The 24,135-nt window shown below is 36.7% G+C and overlaps 1 protein-coding gene across 7 annotated transcripts in view; it reads left to right on the forward strand.

Annotated features, from left to right (window-relative positions):
• The window catches only part of phactr4a (phosphatase and actin regulator 4a), a 65,258-nt gene extending 49,461 nt beyond the window's left edge, over positions 1-15,797 (forward strand). For 4 of the 7 annotated variants that reach the window (XM_084132058.1, XM_084132061.1, XM_084132057.1 and 1 more), the window contains 8 exons: positions 7,459-7,966; positions 8,509-8,756; positions 9,953-10,109; positions 10,200-10,255; positions 10,381-10,442; positions 11,290-11,427; positions 12,778-12,854; positions 14,012-15,797. In XM_084132058.1, coding sequence (XP_083988184.1) covers positions 7,459-7,966; positions 8,509-8,756; positions 9,953-10,109; positions 10,200-10,255; positions 10,381-10,442; positions 11,290-11,427; positions 12,778-12,854; positions 14,012-14,027 — 1,262 coding nt within the window. In that variant the 3' untranslated portion in view covers positions 14,028-15,797. Of the gene's footprint in view, positions 1-6,034; positions 6,167-7,458; positions 7,967-8,508; positions 8,757-9,952; positions 10,110-10,199; positions 10,256-10,380; positions 10,443-11,289; positions 11,428-12,777; positions 12,855-14,011 lie in introns of all 7 variants that reach the window. The other 3 variants (XM_084132056.1, XM_084132055.1, XM_084132059.1) reach the window with 1 other exon arrangement.
• Positions 15,798-24,135: the final 8,338 nt, after the last annotated feature.

Here is a 24,135-nt window from a genome sequence, read left to right on the forward strand (position 1 = left end):
AAAGTCATAATTGCAATATATAAACTCACAATTCTGACTTTTTTTCTCTTAATTGCGACTTTGTATCCAGCAATTCTGTCTTTTTTTTTCAATCAGTCTTTTTCAAAAAGTTGCAATCAGGAGTTATACAAATACAATTCTGAGGTGGAAAATGTAAGCTCACATCTGACATTGCAATTAGTTTATGATAGTCAATATAACTATTGCACACAATTGCAAGTGTCACGCAATTCTGAGAAAAAAAAGTCCCAATTACAAGTTGTGAGATAAAAAGTTGCAATTACCTTTTTAATATTTTTTTTATTCCGTGGCAGAATCAAGCTTCCATAGTTTTTAGTTCGCCTTGCATTTTAAATAGTTATTTAACAGAGCCTGTCTCAGGATGTTGTGGCCTTTTGCATTCATTTGCCATCTGTTTTTCTTGCACTTTCACTGTGATAGCGCTACCAGAGTGAACATGTCAGGTATGGTGTGTAATTATAAAATTTTAAAAAAAGGTCTCTATTTGAGTCACTTCTGTAGAGTTGTTACTGAATTTCGAATTCAGCAAAATGTCACATCACGGACAATCATTGTTTACATTATATTTCATTAGTGTCACTTCATAGTATTATTGAATTGATTGTATTATTGTATTGTATAAGTATTCATATGTATCGACTATAGTTATGTTGTAACGCTGAACATTTGAAACAGCCCAATTAATTCATTACACATCTTACCTTTAGGATTTTAGGCAAGTTGGATGTTATTTACAATGAGTTTTTTTTTTTTTTTTTTTTTTTTTTTTTTTTTTTTTACATTCTTTTCAGGAATTAACATTTTTACGTTTTGTCTTTAGAACAGTCTTAAGAAAAAAGAACAATGTGTTTGGGAATACAAAATATTCTGTAACTGTATTCTTAGGACCCCTGACCTGTTCAGTTCAGTACCCCAGTCATGCAGCACTGCACAGTCTGTAAGCAGCTGTGCTGGACTATCACCACATATAGTGTACTTGTCCTTGACTGTTATACAGAGTCATTGTCATTCTGTAGACAGTATTCCATCATGTAAGGTCATACTGTGGTTTCATAGTTTAAGTAATCAGCTATATTGTTTCCTGACCTGGAGTGTTTTGTTTTGACTCGGTACAGATTGGTGTTTAATTCATATTTATCAACAGAGCTTCATTTTACTGGTAATACTTCATTTGCCAGTACACCAGTACCAGTTTAATCATTCTCATGACAGAGACCTGCATGATTTCCATTAAAATGTAATTCTGGTTCAGAGTTATTTTTACAGTTATTTCAATTATAGGATTACAAATTTTCTAACAGAATAAAAACATATTGGTAACACTTAACATTAAAGTTAAATGTGTAAAAATTATTCAATGCATTAGGTATCATGATCTAACAATAAAATGTTTTTACAGCATTTATTATTCAAAATTAATGTTAATGTATAAATGTAATATTGTTTTTTCATATTGCATTAATTTTAATGTTATTTTATACAACTTGTTAAAACTGTATTAGTGTATGTAGAAAAAATAATAACCTAGATTAATATATAATATGAAAGTATTATTCATTGTCATTCCATGTTAGCTGTTGAATTAATTTTAATCTGTATAACCTTATTGTAAATTGTTACCCACATATTAAATTAGCAACATATAATTATTATTTTAAATAATGTCCATACATATCTAGACTTTTGATTATCTGCGCAAACTCTGCTTCACATTGTAGCTTTCTTAGGATGGGGTGGCCCAATAATTTTTTTTCTAGCTTAATTTCTCTGGGGGGAAATAATTACAGTAATCTGAGAAAAAACTATGCTTTGTCATTAACTACTTTCAGTACAGGTTTGTACAGATATTAATATATGGGAATACAGGTTTGTACAGATATTAATATATGGGGATATCTTCATATTCAACCGTTGGAGATTAGTTCTGACAGTTATTTTCATTTTCAATTTAGCATTTATGTATTTTGGAGGTTTTGTGGCTCAAGAAATGAAAATAAAGTTAATACAAGCAACTCCATACATTCTACTTTTAGGTTATCCTTTTATAAACAGCTGTTACTTGCTTCGCTTGGTGGTATTTGTCATTGCAGTGATAGAAGGAATGAAGTTTGTCATTACATTTTTGACACATACAAAATGTAGACATTTCGCTGCCATTGGACAAATAATCTGAACTGGCAGGTGTTAGATGTTATTTATAGGCTTTGTGTGTTAGTAATGTATAGCACAGTGAAGAAAAACAGGAAAGAAGAGGGGGAATGCTTTGTTTCCATAGGGGCATAGCAGCTCTAAATGTTACAAGCTAAATTAACATTTTTCTTAATATTTTTTTCCTGCCAGAATTGTTAATTAATAATAAATTATGGCCTGTTCTCTCCATTGGGTCTACTTGTGGGTCTTCAAATGGCTGTAGAGGCTAATCTGCAATCCACATACTTTGGTGCAGTCTGGGCAGGAGAGAGTGGTAATCGTTGGTGGTGGTTGAGCCTTTTTATCTTTCTCTTTGCAAAGCTGCCGCTTTGTCTCAGATTTCTTCCAGGTGCTCCTGTCCAGTGAAATGTGTTCCCAGTTGCTCGATGTGATATAGAATTTCTTCATTTTCTTCTTGATATTGTCCTTGTAATGTTTCTTTTGCCCGCCAGTTGCTTGACTACTTTCCTTCAGCTGGGAGTACAGGATCTGTCTGGGGAGACGTGTATTGCAGAGTCCTGCATAAATCCGCACCCACCCCCGTACCCGCAGTGCTTAAAACCGCATCCGACCCGTTTTCCGACAGCAGCACTAATTAAAATCCGCACCCGACCCGCTTAAAACAGAACCGACACCCGACCCGCACCCGAAATAAAATCAGTTTAACCAATCACATTATAGACACACTTACAAAAATGTTTATTGCCAGGTCATACAGAAGTTATTACACGACAATTAACACAAGGACAACTTCAGCCGAAGCTGACAGGTAGGCTACTTGAAGAACATGGCTAACATTACCACAAAACTGAGTAGCCTTATAACATTTTACCAATCGAACAGACGCGGCTACAACACTAACGTTATATCTGCCACGCAATTTCGTCTAGCCTACATCTGACAATTTTGGGTTCAAACACGCCCTGCACACCACACATACTTAACAGTGTTAAATTTGAAAAATACTGTTCGATAGAACTGCTTTGTTACCACAGTTATCTGCGTGCTTCCTCAGCGATGAAGTTCCACATTTGCGGCTATCCAACACGAAAATGCATGCAGCAAAGCCTTTCACAATATTTTCTTCAGATATCTCCCACACACTGGACTTGATTTTTTATGACTATTGTCGACAATTTTACAATCTCCACTAGCTATTCTTTTCTTCAACTCCTCAGCATCCATCTCGACGACTGCAGATCACGTGCGTGGTTATGATGAATTTTTAAAAGTGAAAGTAGCCTAGGGAACGTTATAGATCCCAGGAGGGCGTGGTGCGTGGGCACAAATAAACTGATGTGGATTTTAAATTATTTTATCAACTTGAAATACAGGCATATTCTTGTAGATGTGTTCCTAAAAATATGCATTTTTACGTTTGCATGTGATTGTTTTAAACCCGTGTTTAGACCTGTGTTTCCCCCGTGTCCGACCCGACCCGCACCCGTATCCGACACAGTTGGATATTTTTCACCTGTTTTAGCAAAATTTGCGGGTGACCCGGGTACCCGAACCCGTGCAGGACTCTAGTGTATTGGACATGCAGATGACATGGCCTGTCCCTCGAAGTTGGTACTACATTTTTGTAGTGGTGATGCTGGTCATGTTGGCTTCCTCCAAGATGCTGATGTTGGTGTGTCTGTCCTCCCAGCTGATCCTCAGTATCTTTTGTAAGGATCTTTGATGGTATTGTTCCATGGCTCTCAGGTGCCTGCTGTAGGTGGTCCATGACTCGGCTCCATACAGCAGGGTGGGGAGGACAATGGCTCTGTAAACCAGAAGTTGTGTTTGGGCTATTAGGTCTTGGACTTCGAAGACTCTTTTCCACAGCCAGTGGCGCTCCTCTAAGGCCAGCCATCATCCTCTGCCTGTTCCACTGTTGAGGTCTTGGTTCAATTGCTCTTTGTCAGGGACCTCTGACCATACCTTGACCGTACTGCCATGTGTGGCCCTACCAGGGGCATAGCTCCAGACGGCATTGCTCTTGGGATCACAGGACCACACAAGCCTCTCCACCACGACAAGGTGACAATATCGCCGGAAAGGAATGATGGCCTATGTGTTAAGTGAGTCAGGTGTGTTAGTGTCTGCTGCTCCCTCCCTCTGAAGCAGAGAGACAGGTGAGTGTTCCAGCGAGATGGGCAGGCTTAGACATGTGTCTGTGCTGTTTGTGCTGCTCTGCTCTGCTTTGTGCTTGTGCAGCAGCTTCTTTCTCACAACACACCTGTCTCTGGGTGCTGCGGGGAGCCCTGGCTTCTGCCCACAGTTCTAAGGAAATTCTGTTGTAAGACAGGTTTTAAACATTGTGTTTCACATCAAATCATTCAAAAATAGTTTTTTTTGTTTTGTTTTTGTTTGTTTTTCAAAGTAAAAATGCAGAAAGTTTTTTTGTGATGTGTAAGTTTAGGGTTAGGGGCTACAAAATGTCATTAGCTCACTATAAAAACCATTGTGTGCGTGCGTGCGTGATGTTCCTGTAGGACTCAAAGTGTCTCTGTTTGTCCTCTATAGCAGCTGATGCTCTGTCTGCTCTCACAGACATGAGAACTCCCTGTACTTTTGTTCTCAGACTTTATCAGTACAGTAGAACAGAACAGTTATCGCTCACTTTTTTAGCCACCTGGATTCCAGATGTATTTTTTCCTGTTCATTTTCTCTATTTCAGAAAATCAGTAAAGAGTCATGAACCAAATCATGGATTAAAGACACTGCCTTTAAATTTTATTTAGATGTTTAATTGATTCAGTGAGTTCAGTCCATGATTTGCTGCATTCATATGCTGTTTATTTGGATTGACTTAAAATAGATGAGATCTCATTCTGACAGCTGGACCAGTGTCATTGAGGAAAGATAACTTTAGACATGCTGTGGCCCAGTGACATGAGAGGCAGGCAGCAGCTGCTCAAGTGTTAGAAACGCAGTACACTACCCCTCTCCAACAAGATCCATTTATAGACTCCCTAGACCAGATACCAGGACAATCCCATTTCAGTATAGTCTGTACCATTTGAGCAATTGAGTGTTTCCCCCAAATGTATTTATATTGACTTCATTGTTGGAAATTTTGCTGAACATTTTCATACTTGTATTTAAATCATAATATCTTCTCACTTAATTTTTAGTAAAGTTCATTTTAAGGCTTTGAATTTGTTTTAAGCCTACTTGAACACAATTTAAGTTGAAGTGTGTCTTTCTGGACCACTAATAAGACCAAATAGAGTTGCATATAATCTAAAATGTTCCCTGTCTTCCTTTGTACTCTTGCAGTTGGTTGAGCCAGATGATCACGTTCTTTCATAATTTACTCACCCTCTTGTCTTTCCAAGACAATACCTTTGTTCATGTTCAAAACACAAATGAAAATATTTTTAATGAAACCTGAGTTTTCTGTCCCTCATTTGAAAGTCCATTACACCAAATTTGAATGCTTCAAAAAGTAAATAAATACATTGTACAAATCTGTTTGAACATGATTGCTTTATATGATAAACAGATTTCATTTAACCTTTGATGTACATTGATCAGCGAACATACATAGACCACTCAAATATGGTAAACGGAAGCACAAATTTGCTTGATGCACGAAAACAAACCTAATCGGTTCTTGTGTGTCAAGCAAGAATGCTTGAGTTCAGTTTACCAAATTCAGTGAGCTTGATGTATGTGCATTGGTCAATGTTTATATGTGAATAAAAGCCTATACTAACTCTTTAAGCAGGAGGTTTTAATAGGTGTCACCTGTTGAACTAGACCAGTGTCAAACAGTGCTTGTGATTGTTGTATGAGATGCTAAACATAATGAAATCCTTCATCCACCCCAAAGTGTCAACGTTACAAAGATATTACAAAGCTCCGCCTCCTCAGTATTGGACAAGCTGGAGACAGCAGGGCAAGTCTGGAGTCTATCTGTCCCTGCCCACCTACCTCAGCCAAAGGGGCTCTCAGCTCCACCCAGGTAGCCCTGGTGTCTCCCCATCCCACACCAACTGGCATGCATGTCCTAATGTTCTAATAACCTCACAGAGTCATGCTTTTTTTCACACCCATACTCAACATCTTTTTGATTTCTTCTCCAAATCACTATGATTACTGAGAACAGATGAATGAAATTCTGTTCATCCTATTTAAAAGATGTGACCATTACATGTAACCAGTGTTAACAATGACCAATAACCAGTAATGAAGATTAAATTCAGACTCAATCTGGATGACATCTGAACATGCACCTGTATACTAACGTTTCACCCTCTCACAGAACATACAACTTGACTGAGTGTCACTCAACAAGTTCTTTGGAGTAAGTTTGGAGGCAGTGGCAGTGTCTAACATTGAGTTTTTGACATTCAGTGTGGAACTGGCCTGCGTTTAGGCATGCAAGCATGTTAACTGAGACGTGAATGCTTGGCCGACACATTGCAAGTGCAAACTTAACATGATCTGTCTCAGGACTTAAGAGGGCGGTTATTTTCTTTACATGTCTGAGATGTTATTCTCTACAGTAACACGCATTGATGAATCATGTACAACAAGACCAGGAACATGTATTGAGAATCTTCAATAGGGTCAATTTTGATTTGATGTTCACTACAACCAAGGCCTGATTGAGAAAACTGACCACTGAAGTAGGATGTTTAAGAACCAAGTACAATAACTGCATTCGTTTCCACACCAATATAACTTTCTATATACCACTATAACATTATTATAAGCACACATTTTATCGTTCATCAGCTGGAAAATATTTCAGACAATATTCCTCTGTCATCATTGCAGCTAGGGTGTGGACGTTCCTTTTCTCATAAAATTAGGACGATTATTAAAACTTTATAGGTATTGTTATCATAACCGTTATCCTTGGTGTGAATAGGCCTTTACTCTGATGTTCACTGTTACGTCCCTTGTGTCAGCATTCAGAATGCAGCTTGTTCTGAACAGCCATTTATGAAAAGTCATGCTTTTCTAGCTAGAAGCCTTTCTGTTCACAAACTTGCATAGAGTGGAATGTTTCAGACCTTATTATCAAACAAGCTCCCAGAATATTATAATCTATTATATATTATTTAATCTGTTATCGTAGAATATTAAATCCCTCCCCATCCTGTACTAATACCTGTTTGATTAATTCCATGGCATGCAAATTAATAACTTGGCTGATAAAATCCTAGCTTGGCACTTCCGTACAAACTTATTTGCTTTAACTCTTTTCTCTGTGAAGTTAATTTTGATTTTACTTTTTTTTTTTTACAGTGGATCCCTCTCATGTCCCAGTCAAGCGATCTCCTCCTATTCCCCCAAAGAGGATGACTCCTGTGACCAAACGCCACTCAGATGACTCTTCGGCCAATCAGCCTGAGCCTCCACCCCCAGGCCCTTCCTCCGTCCCAGTTCCAGCCCCTGTGTCTGCCCCTCCTCCTGGCCAGCCTCCTGTCCAATCAGATGACAGCAGCAACTCAAACTCTGAAGCACTCTCTCCTCCACCAACCCATATTCCACCATCCCCTCCTCGCTCCCACCCACCTCCTGAAGTGCCCCGTGTGGACCCACCCAGCCCCACTACAGAGCCACCCTCCCAGCTGCCCTTACCTCTGCACATACGCATCCAGAGAGCCTTGAACAGTCCAGGCCTGGTCCAGCCCAAACCGGAAGGATCCCAGCGAGCTCACTCACTTCTCTTTGAATTACCTCCAGAATTTCTCGTTGATGCTCCAGGAGGGGGACGATACTCGCTTCCTGTCACTATCGAACCTCTGCGACTGTGAGTGTACATATCAGTTTATCTCAGAACACAATGATCTCTACCCTTGTACTACTTGTAACAGATTGAAAAACTTGTGACAGTTGTCACAAATTGTATCACTTGCACGAGTATTTAAGTCTTGCCATTTTAAAAACTCAAACGATTTTAAACCATTCAAGCCCATGAAGACAAATGGAGTTCTCTTTCACATCTTGTGCTTGAACGGACAAATACACATAAAGTTGTCAATCAATCCTCTTTGCAAGTATCCTCGTAAACACAGTCTGTAATGTCTTAGGTGAACATAAACAGTTGACAGAGAAATTGGATGTTTCATTATATTGGATCCATGCACTAGGTCTTAAAGTGAGAGCAGACTAATATACATGCTGCTGTCTGTGTCATTAATGTTCATCAAACAACAAAAGACAGACAAAATCACTCACTGCTTTTGAATGATTAGCCTAACTTTTGTAGCTTTAACAAGGTTTAGTCAATATTTAATATATAAAGAGAAGAGTTGAGGCTGAACATTGTCTTAATGATTTTGATTTGTTTAGGCCTGAGGATGATGATTTTGACATTGAAGAAGAGCTGCAGAAGCTGCGTCCAGTCCCTCGGCCCACACGACAGCTGGAGCTGGAGCCACGCAGCCGACGTGGTCTGGTGGGAGATCCTCGAGTCACTGTCATTCCTGAAGACGCAGGCCCTGGAAACAGTGAGGACGAGGATGAGAGCGATTCTGACGGACCCATTAATTACAGAGATGATGATGAGGAAGATGATGAGGAGGAGGATGTTCCCACAAGTAGGATGCTTTAATTCTGTCTGACTAGTCTAATTGTGATTTAGGAATGTTGTACTTGTCCTGCACTAATATGTGCATACAAAGTTTGTGACAGTCAGCACTTTAAGAAATTAAACAGTTGAATAAAACTCTCATTGTGTTTGTTTGGGGTCAGTATAATATTTTTTGAAAGAAAGTAATAATTTTATTCAGCAAGGATGCATTAAATTGATCAAAAGTTACAGTAAAGGCATTCATAATGTTATAAACGATTTATGTGAAATAAATGTTGTTCTTTTGAACTTTCTATTCATTAAAGAATCCTGAAAAATGTTTTATCACGTTTCCACAAAAGTATTAAGCAACTGTTTTCAACATTGAAAATCGTTTAAAAAAAAATCTTAAGCTGCAAATCAGCATATTAAGTTCACATTAAGCATCTTGTTCACACCAAGAATGAGAACTATAATGATAACTTTAAATGCTCGAACCTTGAAATCTTTAAAGCAGAATGGATTCCGATTGGCTCTCAATGTTTTTTATTGTTCATCAGCTGGCAAAAAAACATTCTGAAAGTTATTCTGACTATATTGATCCTCTGTTGTCAATATCGTTATAGTTGTGGTGTGACATTTAAAACGATTTTTAGAACACTATCTTTATAGTTATTGTCCTTGGTGTGAGCGGGCCTTTAGAATGATTTCTGGAGGATCATGTGACACTGACAACTGGAGTAATGGCTGCTGAAAATTCAGCTTTAGCGTCACAGAAATAAATAACATTTTAATACATCCAAATATATTTAAATATATATTCAAATAGACAGTTATGTACTTTCACAATATTTCGGTTTTTATTGTAATTTAGGTCAAATAAATGCAGTCTTGGTGAGCATAAGATACTTATTTCAAAAACAATTTTTAAAAAATACAGACCTCAAACTTTTGAATAGTAGTGTACCTTTAACCGTCCTTGGTGGAAATTATATTTTTTGAGACTTTGTCGCATAGGCCTAAAAGTAAATTTGATGGAGTAATAGTGTAATCTCCTTCAGAACGTAGTAATTTGCTCACTCTTTTCTAGCTAACAGATTTCTTATGTCAGAGTGTTTTAATCATCTTTGTGTTAGATCATGAATGTTACAACTTTGTTCACACATAAGATCAATACAAAGTTTGTGAAAACACCTAATGAGGATTATGGGTGCATCTTGTCAGGTGGTCTTGCGAGCCGTGTGAAGCGAAAGGATACTCTGGCACTTAAGCTGGAGCGTCAGCAGGAGAAAGAGCAGTCTGAGGACCAGGAGAACATCGCCTGGAACAACAAAGAGCAGTGGGAAGCTGTCCGCAACAAGATCAGCACCACCCTCACAAGGTCTGGCTGTGTGTTCAGAGGGGTTTTATGGGGTCTTTGTCCTTTCCACACTGACACTGTGTGTATTTTGTGCTTTGTATGTTCTCATAGGAGGTTGAGTCAGAGACCCTCTGCACAAGAACTTGAGCAGAGAAATATCCTACTAGGTCAGTTACACCCCTTGTCTTCTAGTCCTCCATAGTATTTGTGGTAATCAGTCATACCTGGTAGTTGCAATTTTTGAATGCTTCCAAAAAAACTTTCTCAATATCTGCGTGTTCTTCTGTTTCAGCCAAGAATGAAGCGGACCGACGGGCAGAAAGGAGCGAAATCAAGCGCAGGCTGACCAGAAAGGTTTGAAGGCGCATTCATTACTTGACTAAGTTTGTCATGAAAACCACTAAAGGCTTAAATGTTTGGAATTAGTTTGAAAGGCAAATACACTACCGTTCAAAAGTTTGGTGTCGGTAAGAATTCTTTTGAAATAAGTCTCTTATGCTGCAAGGCTGCATTTAGTTGATCAAAAATCAACTAAATTATTAAACTAATATTGTGAAGTATTATTACAATGTACAATAAGTTTTTTTTTTTTTTTTTTTGTGATGGCAAAGCTGATTTAGCAGCCATTACTCCAGTCTTCAGTGTCACATGATCCTTCAGAAATCTTACTAATATGCTGGTTTGCTGCTCAAGAAAAAGTGTATGAATAGAAAGTTCAAAAGAGCAACATTTTTTTACTTATTTTTTGTAACATTTTAAATGTCTGACACTTTTTATCAATTGAATGCATCCTAGAAGTATCAGTTTATTCTAAAGGAAAAAAAAATCTTACTGACACCAATTTTTTTAACTGTACTGTATAAATTGTCTCTAAAGTTATGGTAATTAAAAATTATAATTAAATTTAACTTAAGTTAATTTTCTTATCCTTTTCCAGAATAAAAGCAGCCATACTCTCTCTGTTAGAGTTTCAAAATGTAATACAATAAATATTAAATATAAGTATAAAATATATAAGTTTGCTCACTACTCACTTCTGACTTATTAACGATCAATGCATAGTTCACAAAAACTATAACCAAGTTACATGAAAGGTTACAAACTGCTTCTAATTGTGTCAAAAATATTTTGAGTGAGGTGCAAGTAGGTACTAATCTTGCATGACATGAAAGTAAATGTTGTTGTGTCTTTACATCTGCAGTTGTCACAGAGGCCCACGGTAGCTGAGCTCCAGGCCAGAAAAATCCTGCGCTTTCATGAGTATGTGGAGTGCACTCATGCTCAAGACTATGACCGACGTGCTGACAAACCCTGGACCAAACTTACACCTGCTGACAAGGTCTGAACAAATCACTGGTCTCGTCTGCCCCCTAGTGGTGACCGATATAAGATAATTTCAATTTTGACTTATGTAAATTGTAGAGTTAAATGTCTGCTGTCTAATAAAGCAAGACGTCTTAAGCTTATTTAAAAAAGCACAATGACATTGAAAATACACTGTTTTTCAACCATCATCCAACTTCAGAGTCTTGGAATTGTATGTTGATTTGACCACATAACATCATCATTAAGATGTAGTTCTGTAACTCCACACAACCAGTGATATTCTGACTAGGGGTGGAGGAAAAATGTGATTCTTAGATGCATCGCGATGCGGACGTGGACGATTCTGAATCGATTCACAAATGTCAAAAATCGATTTTCAAAAAAATAAATAAATTCTAATAACGTAATATTGACGGAACGCAAAAGGTGGAATTCTGAAGCGCGGACGTGCAGTCCCCGGACAGTCTGTGGCGTGCGCATAACAGAGACGCATGATGGCTGAGAACAAAATCCAAACGGCACCTTCTTCGTTAAAAGCTAACATAATTATGGAAAATTGGCATATAAAACTAGTCATTTTTCTATTTTTGTATGAGAGCTGCTTTCTGTATTGTTTTGTTTTCACATCAATATGCTGTAAACAGATCTGTTATACGTACATTATACGTAGGTTTACTGTACTGCCCTCCACAGTCACAGTGTGTATCAGTGCAATGCCAGTCACAGAAAGTTACATTTTGACTGTGCTCTCTACAGATGGTCATTACTTTTTTTTGTATAAGCTGTTTTTGATTTGTGGTATACAGCAATAATTTCAAGTCACAAGTCTTAGACTCTTTATTATTTATTTGTGTATAAGAGCAGCTTTGTATGTTACTAATTATTCAGAATATGCGTACGTCCACAAGCATTATTTTTGTATGAAAGTTGCTGGAACATAATTCTATATTTTTGTATGAAAGCTGTTTGTGATTTTGCTACAGCAAAAATGTTTATTTATTTTTTTGTCTGAAGGATTATATTGCTTCATAACAGGAGGATGTTGGTTTGAAGTCTATTATGTTAGAAATTCAGAATATGCTGAAGTTTGTATTCATTGACTACAAGTATGCTGCTAGTACAGGCACACATTTCTTTTCCTTTTGGTTCTTTGCAATTTTGGGACATATGCTGGCAAATGTAACCTTACAGTTGACTTTCCAAATCACTTCCATTTCCACATCGAAAATCGTTTTAGCATCGCATCGCAGCCCTCGTAATCGTAATCGAATCAAATCGTGAGATGCCTAGAGATTCCCACCCCTAATTCTGAGTGTTCAGGTTGTTCTTTCTCTTTACTCTTGTGTTCTTTGTTCTCCACTAGGCGGCCATAAGAAAAGAGTTGAACGAGTATAAGAGCTCAGAAATGGAAGTTCATCAGGAAAGCAGGATATACACCAGGTCTGACACTTTCAGCACTTTTTTAATTTGCATATTATGCCTATATATGAAGAGTTCAGATGCAAAAGCCTTTAAGTGCCATGTGAAATTTTCTTCTAGAATGATAATTTTTATAAAGCTTGTATATTTAAGTTAAGTAATTTCACTTAAATTACAATTAATAGGTCATTTGCATTGCCATTTAAGTGAAATTATTGAACTTAAATATATGAGCTTGATAAAAATGATCATTCTAGAAGAAAATTTCAGATGGCACTTAGAGGCTTTTGCATCTGAACTCTTCATATACTTTCTGGAACTTATATACACTTAATTCAGAATATCCACATGGGATCTTCATTTATATCTGTATATATAGAACCATTTAAATATTTGGGTCAGCAAGTCTCTTCTGCTCACCAAAGCTGCATCTATTTGATCAAAATACAGTAAAACAGTATTATTACAGTAGAAACAGTATTATTGTGAAATATTATTACAATTTAAAATAACAGTTTTCTATTTTAATATATTTTAAAATAGTAAAAAATAAAATAAATAAAATATATTTTAATTTATTCCTGTGAAGCTGAATTTCCAGCATCATTACTCCAGTCTTCAGTGTCACATGATCATTCAGAAATAATTTGAACATGCTGCTCAAGCAACATTTTCATTGTTATTATTCTTGACAACAGCTGTGCTGCTTAATATTTTGATATGATGATACTTTTTTTCAGGATGCTTTGATTAATAGAAAGTTCAAAGGAACAGCATTTATTTAAAATATAAATCTTTTGTAACATTATTAATGCATTTACTGTTATTTTTGATCAATTTATTGCATCCTTGCTGAATATATATATATATATATGTATAATTATTTTTTTATTTTATTTTTTTAATCACACTGACCCCAAACTTTTAAATGGTAGTATACACATAGAATACATTTTTATTAAACAAAGTGAGAAATGGAGAAATGCAGAGCTTATTGTAGAATATTAATGAAAGAGTTTAGGGGGCGGCCACCGTTTTATTCCCAGACTTCCTTTTTTTTCTGAATAAAGGCTATAATTAAAATAATCTGCATGTGAAAATGATCATTGTCTTTAACCATCACATGGACTGAATGTGCATAACAAAAATGTAATTTATTCTTTCAATTCCTTTTGCAGATTTCATCGGCCATAATCCGCATCCCTAAAGAGGAAACCCGTGACAGATAAAAGCTGCCCCCATAACTGCAGCTAAAAGCCTCCATCTCACTCCAGCATCCTGTTTCCCATGATCCTCCACAAATACTGATGTGTGCCCAGGCCAGCTGCTCAGTTCTCTAGAGTGAAAAGGAGGAGGAAGTGATGTGGGTGTGTGCAGGACACTGGTACTTGATACTTCAGACACTTTTGGGCAGCAGGTCTGAAGTGCCAGCTCTCTGTAGAGTTCCCATGATTCCCATGGCCGGATCACTTTGTTGGAGTATTTCAGGGAAAAGAGGACACAGAACTGTGTGGATTGGGGGTGTTTTAATTGTCTTTATGGTACACACAGTTCTGTGATCAAGAATAGGCATGTGTACTCAAACAATAATACTTTTATGGAAATGATGACACTGGTGATAAAACTTTTTTTAGTGGCGAGTGATTGTGAGAGACTGTGTGTGTGTGTGAATGTGTGTTTATAAATGCTGTCCACTCATGCCTTAACACTGGTACGAAATAACTTTGTTAACCTGACCTTAGAGTAATACAGAACAAAGTCTGCATATAACACTGTTTCTCACCCTAAACACACACTGATGTGTGTTGATCTGAAAGCTCATCTTTGACATTCTCAGGACGTCAGCACACAGTGTCACTTTCTATGTGCATTTTACTGTAAATTACCATAATTTTTTACTTGTTCACACAGATTAAACCAGCTTCTTTAATATTCTTCTCTTTTAACAACACAGCACTTCACTTTAGATATTTCAAGCTTAATCACACAAAAACTTGCAATATTTTACCCCAAAATCATAAGAAAAAATAAATTTTTGGCATGAAGAAAATTAAGCCTTTAAGATTTTTAGCATTGTGATATTATTTTCGTGACATTTAAGCATGTTTTCCCCCAAAATAGTCTTATTACAATGTTGTAACTTTTTTCTACTTTTTTGTCAGTGCACATTCTCAATGGTAATTCTTGTTACTGTAATATATAATTGTTTTTGTTGTTTTTTTTACTTTATTACAATGCAATACTGTAATTCAATACTTTTTCATATTAGCATGCATTAAAATGAGTTTTTTTTTTTATTATTTTTTATCACACTACCATAATGGAAATAAAAAAAATCATATTACTGATTTTTTTTATTTATTAATTTTTTTTTATTTTTTTTTCACAATGCCAAAAATTTTAATGATCTTAAGCTTCATTTTCTTTAGGCAAAACATTTTTTCTTTTTTTTTCTTTTTTATTGTATTGTATTGGGGTTAAATATGACTTGGACATGTTATTGACATGTTTCACAAGATTCAGATGTTGATGATGATATAGTTCATTGAACAATTTAAAACAAAATGGTTGATGTTACATCATGGAGTCGTGAAAAATCTTGGTGCATTTTTGACTGGTACATAAAAGTGATTTTTTTTTCCATGTCACTGCTGGTTTTATGGTACACTTTGTTTTGTAGGCCACCAAGAGGGCCTGTGCACTGTATAGAGACATGCTGTAGATTGATTATATTGTATATCTCGTCTTCCTGACATCAAACATTTGTTTTAATTGTAATTATAGTATTACACTATCCTGTTTTTATAAGGTGCAAACAGTATGGCTACAGGTTAAGTGATATAATAATCTGATACAGAACTGCTGTATAGTAAAAAATTTATGTAAAGGTATTTTAAAAAGGTCTTTCAAGTAATACATGTACATTCACTTCACCATTAATTAAAACCTAAACTGTGAGTATCATTTGGTTCATTTATTTTGTATTATAATTTTACATAAGTGTACTGATGCATGGAACATATCAGTGTCCTTTGGATGCCTCATTAATGTGTTCACTAACATCAACAAACGTCAGATTTTCCCTCCTTTTTTTATGTCATGTCACAGGTTTTGGAACATTCCATTGTAATTCCATACTATAAGAATATGAGAATAATTCACTATCAAGGTACAGATATCAAAGTATAATGACTTTTAGTCTTGGTATTATGGTATTATCATGGTAATACCATTTTTTTTTATATCGAAGTACCATGGTATTACACCATCTGATGCCTGATATTGAACTATGTGCTGCCTGTGTTCTACCTTAGCTAAATTAAAAGCGTATGGATGAATGGATGCAATAAATCCATTTGCATTATTTACTTGGGGCCTGTAGATGGCAGTATAGATTCGCTCAAAATTACTACTTGTCATGTGTTTCCTTAACCATTGCCTTTCATTGTTTTCCTGTCTGATCAAGATTTTCTTAAATATGTGATATATGTATGTTTTAAACTGTTCTGCAATAGTTGTGCAATTATGATCAACCACCATATTTATTCTTATTCTTGTAGCATCTTGTGTTTAAACCGTGAAGTATCAACAATCTTGTCTGTCAGCTGTGGTTTCATCTCAGTTAAATCTCTTTTTATGTGCACTCGAAAGCTTTTGAAATGTTAATTAATAAGCTTGCAAAGAGGGATACCATTGTGGCTCGCTTATTGATATGTTTATTAACAGCCCACCCATCATGACATTTTAAAGTTTTCTTGTGTCATGAATTTTAAATGGCTTTCCACTGCTCTCCAAACACCTCTTCAACTCTCTCTTCCATACACTGTCTCTATCCCTTTATCTGTCTTGCACGGTTAAAGTCACTTGTTTAAGTTTGTGTTTATGGCAAGCCGTTTTAGCATTGAATACACCTGGCTCTAGTCGTAATTTAGTTTTGACTAGTAACATTTTCTGCAATTTTGACTTAATTTGAATTAAGATATCTACGTGATTATGACTAGTCATAATATGCATTAAATATATAACAATGTTATTTTATATATACATTCAAGATATCTACAATGCTATGTCGACTAGTCATATTCTCCCATTGATATGGCAGGTGGAATTGGCATATAAAACTATGATTTGACTATCCATAAATATATTTACTTAGTATGTTTACCATATTTACATAAACACGTGATGAACAAGTATAATGCTTCAGAGGCAAGGCAGACCCAGTCACAAAAAGGTAAAAGCTGATTTGTAAAAGTTAATAAGCGTTTAGCTTGTATTAAAGCAACACTAAGGAACTTTTCCTCTTCGGTCGCCCTACAGGTTGGAAGCGGAATTGTCCATTACTGCTGTCGTAAATAATTTCGCCGCCCGCAGCCTACTGTCGCACGCACACTCGCTGTTTATCCAGCACCGGCTTTGGAATGAATGACGTCCACTAACAAGGTAGAGTTGCATGATTTCATGAAAGTATGATGTATTGCGACATCAGAAACGAAGGAAAACTAAATAATGACTATTGTAACGCATGACGTAAAGCAAGTCAAATTTGTAGTTTTCTTATGTCTCATTCGAACTACAGAAACGCGACCCGGTTTGGCAAACTTGCATGGTGTGGTTATAGCAGATATAGGGCTGCAAAGCGAATCCAGAAGTGCCTTTCACCCTGTTACGACTTGATGAACCACTGATACGATTTTGGAAACATTATTTTAAGGTAAAAAATGTTCCTTAGTGTTGCTTTAACATACTAATCTCATAGATTAGTACAGTAGGTTGTATGTGTTGTAAAATGACCCAAACATACAGGACCTTTATTATACCATAATTAGACAAAATGGTGGATAACAGCAGTTTCCAAGGTAGGATTGGTTAATAAAATGTTTAAGGTGGGGCTTAGCAAAGGTGTGTTTGCATGCATGTTTCAGATATCGATAAAGTAATTTTGACCAATAAGAATCTTAAACCCAGATATCTACATTGAAATTCTTCCCAGTCACAAAGCTAAATGCAGATATCTCCAAAGTTTTTCTTTGTCAGAAATCATCTTAAGATATCCATAATTAAATTGCAGATATCTTTAAATGAGATTTGACTAGTCAAAAATCCAATTTATGATATCTAACACTGTAATTCGACTAGTAATAAATTACTTTCAGATATCTAAAAAAAAATGATCTATTGACTCTTTCACACGTAAGTTTAAAAGAAGAAAGAACTGCAGATATAGTAGATCATAAAAAATTATAGAAATTTCATTTTTGGTTGAACTATCCCTTTAAAGATAACAGTTTAGTTTAAGGGCACTGAAAGCTAGAAATATTTTCAACACCACAAATGAATGTCAAGGGGTTTACAGGTTAGTTATATCATAGCACTTGTCATAGCAAAATATCCTCACCTTTCATCTGTAAATGAGCCATCACATCTTTGGTACTGCTGCTGTAGCTGATACATGAGCTTTACTATTTACACAGGGTCAACTGAGAGCTATGACTTTAAAAAGGCTCATTGAAGTTCCTCTTCTACTTTTTATTACACCGCTGGTAAACGGAATTAAGCTTCACCCTGCAGAGTGCCTGACTGGCGTCTGATTAATTCCTAGTGTGAAATACAGAGGCAAAGTCAGATTGCAAGAGAGCATAGAAAAGATGGAGAAAATGAAAGAATGTGAAGATGAAAGGGAGTAGAGAAGAGAAAAGAAAAGTTTGATTTCATATTCCCATATTCTCGGATGACAGAGAATTAGGTTTATAGAATCAGTGTGTCTGTGGACTGATTTTAGCGATGGAGGTGGGCGTCTCCTTTTCGGTTTCATTTCCAACTGTCTGACAACATCCATGAACATTCAGAAAACCTTAACTTGATTTGACTGTAGACATAATGGGAAAGTTTCTTCATTCAAAACAGAACAGCAATTGGTTTTGTGCAAATATATATAGAAATATTTATAAAAAAAAAAAGATCATTTTGACTCAAATGCAGTGAGCCGCTTGTAAAATGAAGATAAATGCATCGTAACTGCACATTCTACAGTAAATGAATGCATGTTGTTAAGTTGCTTGGTAACCATAAACAGCCAACAGTTATGGCCTGTATGCACACCAAGAACAATAGCAATAACTAAAATGAATGAATGAATGATGAAATCACAAGCTATATAAACAAAGGTGACTGAGACTGTTAGATTAGCGTTAGATGTTGGGGTTTGGGTAAGTGAAATAAGTTGGCATGTATTTGCAAAGTTACTTATTGTCAGTAGCATGTCTGTTGGGGTACCATCAAAATAAAGTGTTAGCAGAAGCAGACAGTCTAGTAATACTCTAAGGACTGCTAGTTGACACGTAGTTGCAAAGTTACTTATAGTTAGTAGAATGTCAAACCTCACGTGGCTACGTTGAAGCGATAAATAATTCTTTATTATACATTTTTAAGGCCAGACAAGTAGTTTGTTGAGGGTTGGTTTGTAAAGAAAGACTACACGCCTGCGCACATGTATATTCAAACGTGCGTCTGCGTTTTCGCGGTTTTGCGTTTTTGAAGTTGGCACCTTGGAATCTATTTCAGGGTTTGCGTTCTCGAGCCACCAGGCACTGTTGTTGTGTGGATGAGCGGGCCGGAGCGCTTTGAGTGTTTTCTGTTAGAACGGTGTCGTGTTAGCGGGCCCTAAGTTAATAACTAATGATCTTTGCAACGGAAGTGAATCAATCAATCAAAACTAACTTTAGCTGGACAATAACTTTATTCTAGAGCTACTGTAAAGCCAAAACAATCTCTGTACTGTAATTTCCTATTATCACTGTAAAGCTGCTTTGAAACAATCTATATTGTTAAGAGTGCTAAATGAAGGTGACTTAACTTGACTTGACTTTAGATTTTTTTTTTAAAAAGGGTTATGTACGAGCACTATGGCCAGCCATATATTACGTTCCTGTTCCTCTTCGATTTCGGCATTTGTCATCGATTTCCACCAAACTGTTGACAAGTGAAAATCAGAGCTAAAATCGTGCAGTTTGTACCCGGCAATAGATATGACAAGGTCAAATGCAATATCAACTTTAGAGTCAGAATCTCATCTGAGGCTCCAACGGTTCAAATGGAGGACTTGTCAAAGCCTCCAAAACCACGAATCGTCAGCCGTCTAACCCCACACTTAAAAGGCAATGGCAAACCATTAATGGACACTTGCTCAGTAGCACTGGCTGCCACATTCTGCTTTAGTGAAGCTAGGGTCACTCTTGTAGAAAAAATGCTTTTGTAGAAAAGTCGGCACTGAACCTACAGAGCAGTGAACTGGATCTACAAGTTGTTACATGCACCACAATGTAAAAAGACAATATTTAAAGAATAGAGATGCCTTGTGGAAGGGGCTCTTGCATTTAAAATGGTGGATATTCAGATGAAAGTTCTGAATCTAACAAAGTGCTTTGTTTAGAGGTCAAAACAAACCCAATTTTCAGCCTGGGATAGAAAATCCCTGAGCCCCGAGCCAGAGAGAGAAGGTACTTTCTGATCAGAACCTCCCAAGGAGGTTCCCCGCAGAAGCAACAAGAGATCAAGAACTTGGACTGCCAATCGTTGAAACAAATTAGTACCCGTATGCCCTGGAGCAGGGCTGGGGAACCGTGGCACTTGAGACCACTTTCCTGCAGAATTTAACTCCAAACTTGATCAAACTCACCTGGTTGTAGCTTTCTAGTAATCCTGAATAAATTGATTAGCTTGTTCAGGTGTATTTGACTAGGGTTGGAGCTAAACTCTGCAGGAAAGTAGATCTTGAGGGCCAGAGTCTGACCAACACCTCTGCCCTTGAGCCTCAACAGGGCCAGAGCTGCATCCATAGATTTTGTAAATGTCTAAGGAGCCAAGGCCAGACCGAGACAGAATGTTTCAGAGCTCCGCAGAGTTCAAGGTGGCAGCAGACCAATACATTGAATCTTCTGCATGTGATCAGGATAGAACCAAAGATAAAGAGAGAACTCAACTGGATTGCTCTCCATGGCTTCCAGTTCTACATCAGAACCCCAAGAACCTAACTTCTGCAGAGCTAGAGCAACGGGGTTAGCCGATCACCCTTCTTAACTTAAAAAGAAGGAGAGATGAGAACAAAGCACTGTCATCCTGAAGTTTTCACAGTGTAAACAATTAGATAAGTTGCTTTCTTTGTTTTAAAGAACTGGATATCTACTTCGGGTCCTAAATAGGAGACGATGAGCATATGAAGCTTTGCGCCATGCTGCTTTATTTATCAAGTAGTAAAAACGGCCTTTCCCATGCCCAAAACAAGGTGTCTGTGGATGAAAGTCTGAAGCAAGGACTGGTGAGACATTGTCCTGCACCACTTCAAAGACGATGAGTGGGAGGAGAATTTTAGAATGAAATGGAAGTAATTTATGACACTATTCAACAATAACGACAGCTCATTCTGTGCGTCATACGTCATTAGGCCATTTCTACATTATTGCACATGCACAGTGCTTTCTAGTTTCAGTTTTCAATCCAGTCAATTGTTGCCCTATTCTGTTGATAGGATTAGAAAAGATTTAAACCACCCTTTACAACATTAATTAAATTTTAATTGGATTTGGCCAATTCATTCTGAATGACATGGTTATATTTGACTTTTCTATTCCGACAACGCTACTAGTCCGATTACAATCGGATTATTAGGATCTATGTAAAGGCAGCTAGTGACGCAATACCTCAGTGGTCGGTGCTTGCACCATCTGAATTGATGTAATTCTGTACAGGCTTCAGACAATCGTCACACCAGAGGGTGTGCAGTAGATACTGATGCAGCGCTGAGTGAACATAAAAAGGAACTACACAAGTTTTTACCACGGGGCTGTTGGACATCTAATTCTAATTGGTTGACCAACGTTTTAAGTTGTGTGATCATTTTTCAGTGAATTCACATCTATAGAAGTTCCAGGCAGGTCTTGACAACAATTACAGTTCTATATTATTTCTCCAAATTATTTCATTTATTTCAAATACCCTTGCAGCCCACCACAGCAAAAGAACCAAAAATCACAAAGACACTGAAGTAAACATAACAAACATGACAAAATGACAATTTCAAAGAATGTCTCTGCTCTTTCTCTCTTCCAGGTACACACACACACTTACAGATACTTCCACACACACAGATGAAAAAAATAAAGCTGCCCTGCAACTTTATCATAATTATCAACAAAACCATTTCACTTCTAAAGAGCTACCTGACTTCTCAGTAGCACGATTGCAATATTGTTATTTTTTAATTAAATAAACATACATATTCACTGTTGATACAAGAGCGTTTTAAAGACAAAAACCTGAAAAAACAAAATACCTGAGTATTTGTAACCGTGATATAAGCAGACCACTATAATTGACTTTGCATTGTAAAATTATTGGGGGAAAAATCCACTTAGCTTTGTGTTGTGGCTTGATTACCATGCTATTTATCAATAATTCAATTTATTATTTTGTGAGTTTTGGGTTTCATAGAGTTACTTGAATGTACACAGAGTAACTTTTAAAATGAACAATCAATTTTAGAAATCTATTTAAAATTATGTGCACTCCCATGAGATGAAAACCACAGTACTTCTAATGGGGCTGACATGTTGATATTACATGACCAGCTAAATACTACTGACTTTTTGTTATTAGCATGGATTATTCATCAAATAGTGCAGGTTGTTGAGGAAAGGTGTGCTATTACTTTTCTAAACAATTGTACAATTTTCACCTGGAGAACTACACAATGGACCAAAAAGAGACTTGCATCAAAAGAAGGGCCAAAGCCATTTCTAGAGTCCAGAATATCATAAAGACACTGGCTGTGCCCAAAGTCGCCTCCTTACTTCCTTATGTGGTTACTGAAGCCATAGGGCCCATTATCAAGTGCACACATACAATCCAATAATGCACTACACCACCCGCTAGAATATACCCATGCACTGTGAGGATTGCGGCACATGAATTCCTGCGTCTCATCAGAAGATGGTGAATGATTAATGTATGGAATAGAGCATAATAGGGGTCAATTTTAGATATAGCTGCAGACTCTGGGCCAGTAAGCAACCAGCTTTTTATCACCCATAACACCCTAGCAACTGCATAATGTAGCAATTCCCTAAAAACTCTCAGAACCCCTCAGGAACCACATCACCCTGGCATTGGGGCAGTTAAGTCTTTCTGCTATATGGTACTGTTTTACAGATACAGATGAGTTAGTACACTGGCTTTTTTATTATTATTATTTTTTTGGAGAAAGCATATCACAGTTAAGGGGAAATGACGTCTGCAGAGGCAATGGAGCAGTCATTTCTGGGTCTCTGAAGGCTTCCTGATCTTGTGGGGAATCCACATTGTCACTGATGCTGATGTGAGACTCATTAAAATATGCTGGACTGGCAATATTTTCCCTCAGTAATGTGTTTCATTTTCTCAATCCAGTCTCAGGAGTTTAGCTTGTCAAGTAATCCATATAAAGCACAGAGGCAGTCATAAACCTGGGAGTTTGATTAATAATTGTTTAAACACAAATGCTAAAGCAAATCTGTGGTCACATGTAAATTTGGACACTGTGGGACAATTATTTTATTTACTAAGTGTTGCAAATTAATATGATTTGACTTTTTCATGGCACACAAAAGGAGTTAAACATTTCTGAAGCCATTTCATAGCATTGTTTGAGGAAAAGACAGAATTTTATCTGATATTTGTGACAGCTGACATACCGCTATAAGCCTTTAGCCTTTACTGATAATGACCTTTTTAAGTATGTGTACATAGCCTACTTAAATAAGATAAGAGATAGGAGTAAAACATTATATAATCACATTAAGGTAAACATATTGTTGCAAAATGAGCATCTGCTGCTCCGCCAGGACTCCAGTCTCAAGATTTTCGATCTACTGAAGAATGTACAGTGATATTTTACAGGGTCTCAGGCCATTACCCAAATGCCTTAAGTAATATTTCTCACTGTATTCTATAGCATAACCACAGGCTATGATTCATCTCACAGTATGTCTGAACATCTGAAATCTGCAGCAAAGACTTACAGAGCCATATTGTGTGTCTAATAAATAGGTGTTAACAGATGGCAGCATTAAAAGGGTCATGAATTGCATTTTTTATTATTATTTACTGAGGTGTACTTATAATGTTAGAAGTATTTTTACATCAAAAACTGTCATAATTTAAAAAAAAAAAAAAAGGCCACTGCTATGATTGCCATATATTTGCATAAGTATTACATGTAGAACTTTTTTGAAAACTTTTAGTATGTTCCAAAAGGAAAAATGTATTG

This window comes from Abramis brama (assembly GCF_963993115.1).
Source record: "Abramis brama genome assembly, chromosome: 12".
NCBI lineage: Eukaryota > Metazoa > Chordata > Actinopteri > Cypriniformes > Leuciscidae > Abramis > Abramis brama.